Source organism: Plasmodium brasilianum, chromosome 1, assembly GCF_023973825.1.
Source record: "Plasmodium brasilianum strain Bolivian I chromosome 1, whole genome shotgun sequence".
NCBI lineage: Eukaryota > Apicomplexa > Aconoidasida > Haemosporida > Plasmodiidae > Plasmodium > Plasmodium brasilianum.
In genome coordinates, this window is record NC_090114.1 from 400,847 (window position 1) to 415,942 (window position 15,096).

General features: G+C 27.2%; 2 protein-coding genes across 2 annotated transcripts; both read left to right on the forward strand.

Annotated features, from left to right (window-relative positions):
* Positions 1-1,240: 1,240 nt before the first annotated feature.
* On the forward strand, positions 1,241-9,571 carry MKS88_000425 (uncharacterized protein; the record flags this gene model as incomplete). Its single annotated transcript, XM_067215284.1, has 1 exon — positions 1,241-9,571. One exon carries the CDS (start codon positions 1,241-1,243, stop codon positions 9,569-9,571), a length of 8,331 nt encoding a protein of 2,776 aa, XP_067075665.1.
* A 1,995-nt stretch (positions 9,572-11,566) lies between these two features.
* On the forward strand, positions 11,567-14,224 carry MKS88_000426 (phosphoinositide-binding protein; the record flags this gene model as incomplete). The annotated part of the gene is made up of 1 exon (XM_067215295.1): positions 11,567-14,224. One exon carries the CDS (start codon positions 11,567-11,569, stop codon positions 14,222-14,224), a length of 2,658 nt encoding a protein of 885 aa, XP_067075666.1.
* Positions 14,225-15,096: the final 872 nt, after the last annotated feature.

Consider the following 15,096-nt stretch of genomic DNA (forward strand, 5'->3'; position numbering starts at 1 on the left):
TATATATTTATATATATGACATACATATATTAAATATATTTATTACTTATTTATGAAAAATGAGGGAAATATGCATGTGCATAAAAGAAAAAATATATGAGAAAAAATAAAAATTTTGTTCAAAAGAGAAACTTATTTAATAATAAGCCTTTTATAAGACTTTGTGGGATGTACATTTTTTTTTTTTTTAGTTTAATGGAAAACAATCAGTTCATTTTAATTAAACTGTAACAATTATTGTACATTTGCATACATATATGTATGTTTATGTGCTAATGAAATTTTTACCCAGCTGAGGTGCATACATTGAGAACTTGTCATATATTGTATGTTTATATATATGTGTGTATGTATATATGTCAGCACGTGTATAGTTTATCAAGAATATCAGCAAATGCCCGTGTTCATACATATATGTTACATATATTCAAATGCTGAAGCGTAACAAAAATTTAACATTTTTTTTTTTTTTTAAGTTTTAATAATTCTTTGAAAAAAAAGAAAAAAGTTAAAATAGCCCTTTTACATATCTTTTAAAATGAATTTTTTCATTTTTTAAAAGTTCATGTAATTTTGTCTAGAAACGAAATGTGTTACAACCATAATGTTTCTCTTAATATATAATGTAAAATTTTTTTTTTTTTCATTTTGTTTTCGTGGTGTAATGCTATTATATTCTATTATTATTACGTATTCATGTTTATAATTAGAGCATATTTCTGAGAATATTGTTGCATATTTATTCTATTTCACAATATTGTTATCTTAATGTATCGTATTTTGTATGCCTTCTCTCTCCTTTTTTTTCTCCATTTACTCATCCCCATCTGTGTATGTCTGCATGTGTGTGACTTTTTAATTTTATAATTATACCGCGCGAATGTAAGATATTCCTGTTTGCAAGCATATAATTTTCCCCCTTTCGTTTGTCCTTTATTTTGTGCGTTATTTTTGCTTACCAATTTGTGCATTATTTTTTCTCACCAATTTGTGCGTTATTTTTTCTCACCAATTTGTGCGTTATTTTTGCTTACCAATTTGTGCGTTATTTTTGCTTACCAATTTGTGCGTTATTTTTGCTCACCAATTTGTGCGTTATTTTTTCTCACCAATTTGTGCGTTATTTTTGCTCACCAATTTGTGCGTTATCTTATATTTCATTCTCTTTTTCTCACTAACTGTATTTCTCCCAATCAACCAAAATTTTGACAGTAAGAATTAATCCATACGTTACGGAAAAATGCCGAAAAATGAAGAAGCAATAGAAAACACCAGGTTTTTGTTTTCAAAACAAACGGATTGGAGCAGAATAAACTTTACGTTTTTAGTATTTGTACTTGGAATAAAAACTGTATTTTGTATATTGTTATTTCTGTATAATCATATACCTCTATTTTTTATTTTTTTTATATCAGTAGTAGTGTCTTTTTACGCACTTATAGTAAACACATTTAAGACGTTGCTCTTATATATACTCGTGCATTTTTCTATATTAACATCTATATTATTGTCGTATTATGAAATTATACATGTAGATTATATATCCAATGCTTTTAAAGAAGTATTTCTTTCGTCAGTGTTGTATACTGTTTTTCCTCTGTTTGTATTAGAATTACTTGTTGCTATAATATATATATGTTTAAAAAGAAGAAAAAGAGGGTATATAGAGAGGAGGTTACAAGAGCTAAAAATTATTATTGATGGAAAAAATGACAAAGTAAAAGAAGAAAAACTGTTGTCCCTACAAATAGATTTAGAAAAAAACCAACTAAACACATATGATAGGAGCTATAAATATTATTTAACTCATTACAAAAATAAAAAATACATATGCATAGAAAAAAAAACGGATTATTCAAGTGATGACGATGATTTGAATAATAACTGGAGTAATCAAAATTATAGTAGCAAGTATCATCATAACAAGTATCGTCATAACAAACATCATCGTAACAAGCTTCGTAATAGCAGTAATCATAAAAATAATCATCATAATAACAATGATCATAATAATAGTTATTATGAGAAGAACGATTTCTCCTTATATTTTAAAGATAGGGATATTGAAAAAAATAAAACAATTTATGTGGGGAAAAATCAATACAGAGACTTCTCACAAAGCAATTGTATATCTTATAATGGATTAAGCGAAGATTTAAGCTTTGTTCATGCAGGAATTAAAAAATATACAAAAAAAAATGAACTTAGTAAAGTAAAAGATAAAAGTAATAAAAATAAGAAAAAAGAAGAATATCAACCATGCAACAGTAATTCATCAACAAGTAACATTATACAAAAGGAAAGTAAGAAGAATGAAAATATAAACAATCAAAATAGGATAAATGTACAAACCAGTGATGGAAGCAGAAATAACTCAGAATGTGCAAATAGAAAAAAGGAATCCAACAAACGAGAAAAAAGTATTGATAAGAATAAAAACATGGATAAGAACAAAAATGTTGATAAGTACGAAAACGATGATAAGTACGAAAACGATGATAAGTACGAAAACGATGATAAATACGAAAACGATGATAAGTACGAAAACGATGATAAGTACGAAAATGTCGATAATAATAAAAGCGCTGATATTTATTCTTCCAATTATTTGGCAAAAAATGAAAAAGGACACAAAAGTGACACACTTTCGTCAGATGTAAATAATAACAAGAATTATTTAACACCAAGTAAATACTCTTTACATACTCAGGAACATTCGAACAGTTCGTTATGTGCAAATTCAAATATATCTGTAACGAAAATGGTATCTCAAGTAAGTGAAGACACACAAAATGATGTTACTCCACATTTAAAGAAAAAAGACACAATCCTTGTAGTAACTAATGAGGAAGAAAATCGCATTATTGAAAATTTTATAGGAAGAAGAAACAAAAAAGAAATAAAACAAAATATAGAACCCAATTTGGAAATCCAGGAACCCACAAAGCAACAACTGCTGAAAGAGAATAAAAATACTCTAAGTGATGATTATTATAAACATAATATTACAAAACAGATGAAGAACCAGTATGAAACTAAGAAAAAATCAAGTTATACGAATAGAAATATCGTACAAAGAGAGGGTGGAGAAATAAAAAAATTGAACACCATACTTCTACTGTCGAATAACAGTACCAAAATAAATGAAGAATTTAAACAAAAAGACAATGAAAAGATTTCAAAACTAAAAAACTGTATTACTTCTTACCCATTAAAGGTGGAAGAACAAATAAATAATTTTATTTTAGATAAAAACAAAAAAAAAACTGTAAGCTATTCGCAAAATTCAAATAAAGAAAAAGGTAATGAACGAATTATAGGCATAGATAATCAATACAGTGTTAACCTTACTAATAATTTCATGGAAGAGAAGTATGAAAAAAAGGAGTCCAAAACAAGGATTAACTCTGAAGGATGTAAAGAATATGATGAAAACAATTCTCTGGAAATACTTAAAAATATTGGTCATATCGGTAGTAATAACTTAATTTGTGATAATTTAGTTGATAAGAAGGAATACAGAAAAAATGTGACACTTAGAATGGACCAGAAAAGATCAACAGTTAGAGAATATAAACATTTTGAAATCCCCCACGTAGTGAAAGAAATAAATTTTGTAAATCAGCAGACACCTACAATCAACATTCCAAGAAAAGAAGATAGAGAAGGAGCAAAAGGAGCTGGTAATGATCCAAAAAATGTAAGTGGTTTTGAGGATATAAAAGTGCCCGAAAGTGTACTTTATTATGGAACAAAAGAAAGCAAGGTACAATGCAAGGGGATGAAGAATCAGCAACAGAAGGAGAGACAGAATGAACAGAACAAGGAAACAATGAGTAAGCAGTACAGAGAGATCAAGAATGATCAGAATAAGGAGATGAAGCATGAACAGAAGGAGACGAAGAATGAACAACAAAAGGAAATGAAAAATGAATATCACAAGGATAGGAAGAATGAAAAAAATAAGATGGAAAATAAAGAGCAAAAGGAAATGCAAAATGAACAACAGGATGTGATGAAAATTGATTATTACAAGGAAAAGAAAAAAGAGCAGCAGAAGGAGATAAGATTTGAACAGAACAAGGAGATGAAGATTGTACAGCAAGAGGATATAAAAAATGAACAGAAAGAGACAAAGTATGAACAGAACAAGGAGATGAAGATTGTACAGCAAGAGGATATGAAAAATGAACAGAAAGAGACAAAGTATGAACAGAACAAGGAGATGAAGATTGTACAGCAAGAGGATATGAAAAATGAACAGAAAGAGACAAAGTATGAACAGAACAAGGAGATGAAGATTGTACAGCAAGAGGATATGAAAAATGAACAGAAAGAGACAAAGTATGAACAGAACAAGGAGATGAAGTATGAACAGCAAGAGGATATGAAAAATGAACAGAAAGAGACAAAGTATGAACAGAACAAGGAGATGAAGTATGAACAGCAAGAGGATATGAAAAATGAACAGAAAGAGACAAAGTATGAACAGAACAAGGAGATGAAGATTGTACAGCAAGAGGATATGAAAAATGAACAGAATGAGGACATGAAGATTGTACAGAAGGACACAAAGAATGAACAGAAAAAGGAGGTGAACTCTGAACAGAACAAGGACATGAATATTGAACAGCATAAGCAGACGAAGAACGAACAGAACAAGGAAATGAAAAATGAATTGCAAAAGGACATAAATAATAAACAAAAAAAAGAGACGAAGAATGAACAGAACATGATGAAGATTGAACATCAAACGGAAATGAAAAATGAACAACACAAGGAAGCAATGAATGAACAGAATAAGGAAACGATGAATGAACGGAATAAGGAAACGATGAATGAACAGAATAAGGAAACGATAAATGAACAGAATAAAGAAACGATGAATGAACAGAATAAGGAAACGATGAATGAACGGAATAAGGAAACGATGAATGAACAGAATAAAGAAACGATGAATGAACAGAATAAGGAAACGATGAATGAACAGAATAAGGAAACGATGAATGAACAGAATAAGGAAACGATGAATGAACAGAATAAGGAAACGATGAATGAACAGAATAAAGAAATGATGAATGAACGGAATAAGGAAACGATAAATGAACAGAATAAAGAAACGATGAATGAACGGAATAAGGAAACGATGAATGAACGGAATAAGGAAACGATGAATGAACAAAACAATGAGCAATACAAAAAAGCCGAAGGTTCCTTGGAACCCCAAATTCTCGGCTCAAAAAATAATAAGGATGAAAAAAAATATGATGATAAAAACAAAAAAAGCTGCAATATTGATGCAAAAGGGGAAGCTAAGATATGCGAATCTAATCAAAGGTTTAACGGAAGTGATACTGTAATTAATACAAAGGAAAGTAAAGATTTAATTAAAAGAAACGATTCATCAACGTATCAAAAGGAATGGGTAAAATTAGAAAAAAAGGATATAGAAATATTGAAGCAGTCTGTTAATATAAACAGTATTGAACATATACCAATTGATGATTATTATATAAAATATAAAAAAGAAAAAGAAATAAAGCAAAATTTATTTTCATACTCCATTAATTCTAATAATGGTAATCCTTCTTATATAAATATAGAACAAGATCAAAAGGAAGATACAAAAGAGAGGAAAGAAGAAGACAAAACAACTAATGCAAAAATTATGGAGAAAAAAATAAAAATAACGAATTTAGAAATAAATGATACATCTGACGTAAATAGTGTTAAAAGTAGTATTCCCCCCAATTTAGACACTGTTAAAATATGTGATATTGATGACAATTCTAAAATAAATCAATTTGACAAGTACACTTATAGGGATAATATAAAGATAAAAAAAATAGAAGAACTTAACCAAAATATCGTGCAAGATGAAGCGAAAAATTACCAAGGGATCATGGATTTTATTCACACGAAGAGTTATGAAAATGAGGAAAGTAAAAATAGTAAAGCAGAAAAACCTAATGAAAAAGGCTTAAGCAGTTTCTTGAAAAATATAAGCAACTATAACAATATCATGCTCTTAGATGTAAAAAATACTGAAAAGGAAGGATATAGAAATTATGAAAATAATTTAAAAATGGAATCCAAAACTGATGGAGAGCTTTTATATAATGGTCGTTTAGACAAGGATATAAATCACAATGATGCAATAGGTCCTAGAAGTTTAGTTAGTACAAGTGATAACACTAATGCCGTTTATAGCAACAACTGTAATAATAATACAGGAGGAATAACAGTTAAAATAGGTGATGTGATAAATGATGGCACCAATCTATTAAGTAGTTCTCGTGCAAACATAAAAGGTACAAATGTCATAAACGAATCTTCAAGTCCAATGGATTATATGAATGTTGTCGGCAGTTTAAACAGTACCATGAATGATACAAATATGGATGTTATTATTGATAGTAATAACAATGATAGTAACAACAGTAAATTTGATAACAACAATGACAGTAGCAATGGTGGGGGGAATAACTCCGAAGGATTCCCAGAATCTAACTCAAATTCCATATTCCAACAAAGAAAGTCCTTTTTTGAAAATCTAAAAAGAGACAAATCTCTTAATAGCAATTCTGTAAAAATGGAACATACTAATGAACAAGAAATTTTAAAAAAAAAAAACAACAAAATTGTGAATGAAAGATTAAATTTTAATTCTTCTATGAACCTGCAAAAAAAAGAGAATTTACCATCACCTGATAAAAAAAATGATAAATCTTATTTAAATGGTGATGTTAATAGTAAAAAGGATTTTGAATATATGGTAGAAAATTTTTCAAAATTACAAAAAGTACATAATTTAAAGGATAATTATTATATTATAAATGATAAAATGAAAAGTAGTACAAAAGAAAATAGCAAAACAACAAGTCCAGAAAAAAATGAAAAACTTCTTTTGTCGAACAGTTTATCAGCAACAAACCTTTGTGATACTAATATTAATGAAAATGAGAAATTAAAAATCGTTGAGGAAAATAAGAACGTAGAAAATAAAAAAAAAGCAACAGAATATTTTGTTATATTTGAACGCGGTGATATATCATCTAGTGAAATGGTTAAGGACAGTGTAAAACCTAATGAACCCTACGACTCTGACAAAAAAAAAAATTTTGATGGTTTAACCTTGAAAAGAGGTACACTTAACCATTTAACTGATAACTCAAATTTTAACCAAAAAAAAGATATTGAGATTAGTTCAAAAATAACTACTCAAATGGAGAACGATATTACAACAAATTCCATTAACAATGATACATACAATAATTTATATTTCCATTTGAGTCATAGTGTAAATAGTTTTGTTGCTGATCGAGTGCAAAATGACAACAATTATGGTAAAGCAATACATGTTAAAGAAAATAACTTGGATATATTATTAGACAGTAATAATATTAAAAATTATAGAGAAAAAAAAAAATCTTTTACAGAAGTTAAAAAAAAAACTATATCCACAAACAATCCTATCTCTGATATTAATTCTAATGATATTAAAAATATGAGTGAAAATATAATGTCTAGTAATAAATTCAAAGATATAAGCAAAAAGGACTTAGTAAGTGAGCACGCCCCTAGTAAAGATGTCGAGTTTTTACCTGCCCCCTCCAGTAATCTGCATTATCATAATGAAAAAAACCCTTTTACCGACTTAGTCAACTTTATAAAATTTAAAAATAGTCAACAAAAAAAAAGTGTAAAAGGAAAGAGTGGTGGCATACAAAATGATGACAAAAATGTAATTAGTTCCATGGGGAAAGAGGAGGAGGAAGTACAGGTTCCTACTGAGGAAGTAAAAAAAATTGAACAGACTAAAAAAAGTGAAGTAAAAGATAGCAAGGAAGTAGAAGGTGAAAGGAAAAAAAAAAGTGAACAAAGAAAAAGTAGTGAGGAAGTAAAAGGTAGTGAGGAAATAAAAGGTAGTGAGGAAATAAAAGGTAGTGAGGAAATAAAAGGTAGTGAGGAAGTAAAAGGTAGTGAGGAAATAAAAGGTAGTGAGGAAATAAAAGGTAGTGAGGAAATAAAAGGTAGTGAGGAAGTAAAAGGTAGTGAGGAAATAAAAGGTAGTGAGGAAATAAAAGGTAGTGAGGAAGTAAAAGGTAGTGAGGAAATAAAAGGTAGTGAGGAAATAAAAGGTAGTGAGGAAGTAAAAGGTAGTGAGGAAATAAAAGGTAGTGAGGAAGTAAAAGGTAGTGAGGAAATAAAAGGTAGTGAGGAAATAAAAGGTAGTGAGGAAATAAAAGGTAGTGAGGAAGTAAAAGGTAGTGAGGAAGTAAAAGGTAGTGAGGAAATAAAAGGTAGTGAGGAAGTAAAAGGTAGTGAGGAAATAAAAGGTAGTGAGGAAGTAAAAGGTAGTGAGGAAGTAAAAGGTAGTGAGGAAATAAAAGGTAGTGAGGAAGTAAAAGGTAGTGAGGAAATAAAAGGTAGTGAGGAAGTAAAAGGTAGTGAGGAAATAAAAGGTAGTGAGGAAATAAAAGGTAGTGAGGAAGTAAAAGGTAGTGAGGAAGTAAAAGGTAGTGAGGAAGTAAAAGGTAGTGAGGAAGTAAAAGGTAGTGAAGAGGTAAAAAAAAGGGAATTAAAAGGAAGTGAGGAAGCACATGGTGACAAACACAAAATAAAACAGGTTATCAAGCTATCACAAGAAAGCAAAGACGAGGGAAAAACAAATAAGGAGGAAACCGTAGATCTTGCTGACAAGGAAAAAGGAGCGTTAGAAACAAATGAAAAGCATAAGGAAAAAATAGATAAAACTGAAAAGATAGCAAATGAAGAAAGTGCTAACAAGTGTGATAATAAAAATAAGGAAGAACATAATAGCGTTTTCAAAGACCACATGGGAAAAGCATCCCACCTCGTAACTGAGAAAAATAAAGAAATTTATAATATTAACAGTAGTGATGAACATTTATCGGATGTAGGTATTAATAGTACGGAAGTGGTTAAAACAAATATAATAAATAATCATTTTAAAGAAGACGTTTTTTCAGAAGATGTAATAAGTAGAATGAATAATTTAAATAATGAAATTTATTCTAACAAAGGAACAGATGAAGAAGAGTTTCATAGTGTAACTGATAACAGTAGAGCTGATTTATCAAGTTTTTCTATATATCCTATAGATAAAGGAAGTGAATATTTAGAAGAAAAAAAAACATTCCAGGGTGATGAAGGTCCTAGTGAATTGAGTAAAAATAATGAAAAGTTAGATGACCCAAAAATATCATTATTAAGATATACAAATATGGGTGGATGTAGAAAAGCAACAACATTAAATAACAAACAAACCCAAAATAATATTCCGATGCCTAAAATTTCCCTTGATAATTTAACCTTATTAAATGAATCCTCAAATAATGAAGAAAATAGTCGCATAATGCAGGAAAATACGATAGATCTTATAGACACCGAAATAGACAGAGAAATAAATATCGAAGGAAATATTAACGAAGCAAATTCCTTGAAAGAGGGAAAAATCAAAAAGCTTCAAAAACAAAATACATTTACGTTCAACAATGAAAAAACCAAAAATAAGAAAAATAACAAAAAAAGAAATAAAAAAAAATGAGGGAGGATAGGTGTATATAAATATGTAAAAAAGATTGCATAAATGATGAGCAAAAATTAAGAGGTGAGAAAAAAAAAAAAAAAATGTTAGTAGTAATGCATTACATGATATGGAATATCATTATATAAAACATAATAGTGTAATAAGAATAGTGGTAGAGCATATTGATAGAAATTAAAAAATAAAAATCGAACAATGCGTGAAGACGACTTCGAAAGTTTAACCATACTGGTAAAATTATATATGTATATATATGCACCCCTTTTATACATTTTTATAACAATAATATATGAGTGAATGATTAAAGGATTAATCTTGAGTTTAATTTTATCCTTTTAACGTGTAACATTGAAATAGTTATATAATTTTACCTATTTTTTTTTTTAAATATAGAAAAATGTTTCATTGTACACAAAATTTTCCTTGCTACACTTTTTGTCATATCAATGAAACTTTTGCTTGCGTTGTGTATATTAATATAAAAATATTTTATTTTTTTTTATTTTCCCTCATACTTTACATGAGTAACTAATACTTTATTTTCATTCCGTAATAAAGTATTACATATTATAGGGAAATAAAATTAAAACTTATAAACAATATTTTATTTGTCTATTAAAAAATATTACAATAAATTTGATGTTCATCAACAGCCCTCTTTTTTGTATGTTATTTGTTAAGCCTCAGTATCAGCATAAAAAATATAACATTATTTGGTACTAAAAAATAAAAAAAGAACAAAAAAAACTGCGATTCTTCTTTTCAGTTAGTTTTAAATTTATGTACTTATAAAATAGGTAATACACAAATATGCACATGAAATGTGCCTGTTTTGGGTACACGTTTAATATATTTCTAAGAGAAAAAAAATATCAATTTCATAAAAATGTTTGCACACAATAACATTTATCTTTTATCAACGAAGTATACAAATTTCTACATGTTCGGTGTACATATATTAAACCTGTATATATATTATTTTAAAAAAAAAAGAAAAAGAAAAATAATAAAACATTTTCATATTTATACAAATAGTTTTAACCAATTCTTATTAATATATTTTGTCCGCATTCCTTTTTTATTTTTTTTGTTTTTTTGCGTAATATTCTGAATTGGCATACTGATCAAATTTAAATTATATGCCCGACCATATATACTATGTAAACCTACTGAGGTAATATATATATTTTTTTTTTTTTATATTATATTTTTTTTTTTGCTTGTTTATTTGTTATAATAACTTAAGAGGTTTAAATAATTATGTATTGTTAAATAAAAGCAATAAAAAACAAAAAAAAAATTTCCTACTTCATTGAAATTTAATTTTTTTTATCATCTTTTTTTTTGTGTGATACAGTAAAACTTAGTCGTTACATATGTTAAATATATATGTACATTTTTATTTCTTTTAATCTAACACGTTAAAATGTGTATATAATTTTTAATTCAAGCTCTGAAAATGAACTAAATTATTTGACAATGTATTATTCCTGCTGCAATATACTTTTAATAAGAGTTACACTTTTTTTTTCTGTAATTGTTTTTCATTTGTAAAGCTGATAATTATTGTAATTTTTCTATGTATTGTTGAATATCTTCTTTTTCTCCCATTAGTTATATATAATCTCTTCTTTCGTAATTATATATATATTTATATATATATATATCCTGTTTTCTTCCTTTTGTTACATATCTTTTACTTCTTCCTTATGTTCCTTGTAAAGCATTTTGAGCTACAGTTATTCCCATTTTTTTTTTTTTTTTTTTTTTTTTTTGGATTTGTAAACAAGCCTAATGTACAATTTATTTTTTAAAAGGTTACCATAAAAAGAATTTTCAGATCATTAACGTCATTATTTTTGTTTTAATTATTACGAAGCGCTGAAAGTGGAAATCAAAATAAATTAGTAAAAGCGCAGTAGCAGCAATACAATAGCAACAACACAGCGGCCACAACGCAGCAGCAAATTGTACAATATTCCCTGTGCCCACATAATGGACTTAGAACAATTTAATATTGGCATACAAAGAGTAGAAGTGAAAGATGAAAAAGTATATTACATTATTTTAGTTGAATACAAAGACCTGAAATATGAAATAAGTAGAAGGTATAGCGAATTTGAAGAATTACATTGCGAATTATTACATTTTGGATTTTCAGCATTACCAAATTTACCAAAAAGAAAATTGATGTCTTATAAAAATGACGAGTATATAAACTATAGAAAAAGAGTTTTGCATTCTTATATACAGAATTTATTTGTTAGACCGGACATTAGATGTTGTGCACTATTTTTGAATTTTATTTTGTTTTATGACAAGATTAATTTATCAGTGGAAATAGTAAGAACGAAATTGTTAAATAGTATAGGTTCACAAAGATTTTCGTTAAGTGATTTATATATTAATGAAGAACATAATTTTATGATTTGCGTGTATGAAGACAAAAGTAATCTAAGTAAATTAGGAAAATTATGGTCTATAATTGAACCTGATATGGTTGGAGAGATTAAAATATTTTCTTATAATAATGATCTTACCTCTACTTTTATTGAAACATATAGAGAACAAACAGTTTACAAAGCGAGGAACATTATATGCTCAGAAAATAAAAATGAAGCTATTATTTCAGGAGATGATGGGAAAATACATATATACAAAATAGATACACATTTATTAACATTAACTTATATAAAATATATCTTCTGTCATAATGATACTATACTAAAGATGATGTTAATAAATGATAAAGTTTTTTGTACATGCGGATATGATAATGCATTTAGGTTAATAAATTTAGAGGATTATAAAATTTTAAGTGGAGGAAGATGTAACAAAAGATTAGATAATGATAAAATTACTACTTGTCATTTATTAGAATATAACAATATTGTTATTGGTACAAGTTGTTCCTTATTTTTTGTGTATAACATGACTACTAACCCTCCTATTTATTTAGATACTAAGGAACTAAAAAATGGGGAAATAATTAGTTGCTTTACTAATACAGATAAATATTTATTCATTGGATATGACAATATTATTGCATGCTATAATTATCGTTACAGTAATGATGCAAAAAGCGCAAAGAATAATAATATACAAAATTCTATGTCCACCAACATAAGTAACGTTTCATTGAACAGATGTGATAACAAAAATAGTAGTAGTAATTTTAATAATTATCCAATTTATGATCATTCAGATGAATATCCATTGGACACGTACAACAATAAAGTAAAGCGAAACATGTTTAACAAGTTGACCGATCGAACTGATACGCCTTCCTCAAGAAGCTTGAATAAAGAAAACCAAGAGAATGTAATAAAATTAATTATTGACAATAATATGTCAGCACAATATGTTCCCCCGTTATTTTACGACAATGCAGTGTTGTCTATGAGTGTTGATAAGGATAAAAAAATTCTATATGCAGGATACGAAGATGCTATTGTTATTTGGTCAATAATAAATGGTTTAATTATCTCATCCTTTCATGGTCATACAAATGGAGTTCACTATTTAAAATTTCTGAACAGTTCAGGTTTTTTACTGTCAGGTGGAAATGGAGGAAATTTAAAGATATGGAAAAATGATTTAGACAGTTTTAAAATATGGAAAATTAAAAATAATTATAAAGTGAAGAATGGGAAAAAGAAAGATGGGGAATGTAGTTATAATATGGCAGATGGAAATACTTTCAATTTTAACGAAAGTGACAACAGCGATCAGGAATGCAAAGGTAGTGTACAAAGTGAATCCATGTCCATAGATAATTTATTAGAAGAATCCAATAAAAAACATAATTATAAATTTTGTGATACCACGAAATATAAAAAAAATTTTCTTAATTACAATGAGTCAACAATTGTAACCAGTACCAAATCTTCAAGGAGTAATATTTTTTATGATAAAAGTGTAATAACGAATGAACCTCATGAATTTTCCTCACATACGAGTAATTTAGACGTTTGTGTTATTTCGAATAAAAATGAGAAAAGACAAGCTAGTAATTATGAGTACAGTGTAGATCTCGATTTTGATAAAAGGATGAATTCTCCTGATATCCCATATTGCGGTTATGATTCCAGCCGAAATATTTTTTGTGAAAGTATATCAGATAAAAATATGAAGGATAATAATATATCGACCGAAAATGTAAATCAAGGCTATGAACCGAATTATACGCAAGATAGATCTAACAACGTGTATATAAATAATTGTAGTAACAATATTCATAAAAACTACATATATGAAAAGGATCTTAATGCATATATGTCTTATGGAACTGATTCACATGAGATTAACAATAACTACTCCACACCCCACGAGGTGCACAACAGTTCGCGCGTCGATAAGGTTAATTCTTTTCAAATTAACGATATGAATGATGTAAATCATATCAGTGATATGAATAATATGAATGACATCAATAATTTTAGTGATATAAATCATGTGAATGGCAAAAATAATATGAATGAATTATATGATGTGAATGACATAAATAATATGAATGACATAAATAATATGAATGACATAAATAATATGAATGACATAAATGATGTGAATGAAAAGGATCACTCTGGTAATGCAAAAAACAATATTGTTTATGTTAGTGATGAAGACGATGATTTAATTTCAGCTTTTAGATAACTTTTTTTTTTTTTTGTATGTTTTATTTCCATATTTTTTTTTATATTTATTTTTTATATTTATTTTTTATAATTATTTTTTATTATTATTTTATTTTATTATTTTATTTTATTATTTTTTTAGCTCACCTTTTTTATAGTCAATTTTTTTTTTTTTTTTTTGTGAAAACATTTATGTGTTGTTTATCGCGTAATAACGGAAATCTTTCATTATCTCTATTTTTATCGCAACGCACAATAAAGTAATTTAAAAAGTGAGTAAAAAGATGAAAAAAAGTCTTACATTGTAGTATCAGGTATATTCATGCTTATTATATATATATATTTATACGTACACATTATATATATATATATATATATATATGTGCGCACGCGAAATGGGAACTTCACGTGAAGTTTTTTTTTTTTTTAAACATAGGAACCTTAATTAGCAAATATTTACAGATAAAATAAAACAGTTCTTTTAAATTAAATATGTTTACAAAAGTTTTGTAAAATTAATTTTAATGAAAGAAAATTACAAAAACATAAGATACTAAAAAAAAAAAAAAGGAGCTTAATAAGTATTAACAAAAAAAAATCGAACGTGCTTAAACCATTAATTTGCATTTGTTGAATAAACAGGAAAAAGGAAAAGGAAAAATGGATAAAACTTTTGAATTTAAACACTTAAAAAAACAAGAAACATTCTTAAAAAATTGGGAATAACTATGTGTAAACATGCGAAAAAATGGATACATATATGTACATATATGTACATATATATATATATATATATATACACATTTATTTATTTATATATATGATCGTGTATATACATGCACACATGTGTATGCGCGCATACAAACTTAAACCCCTGTTTACACCTATGCA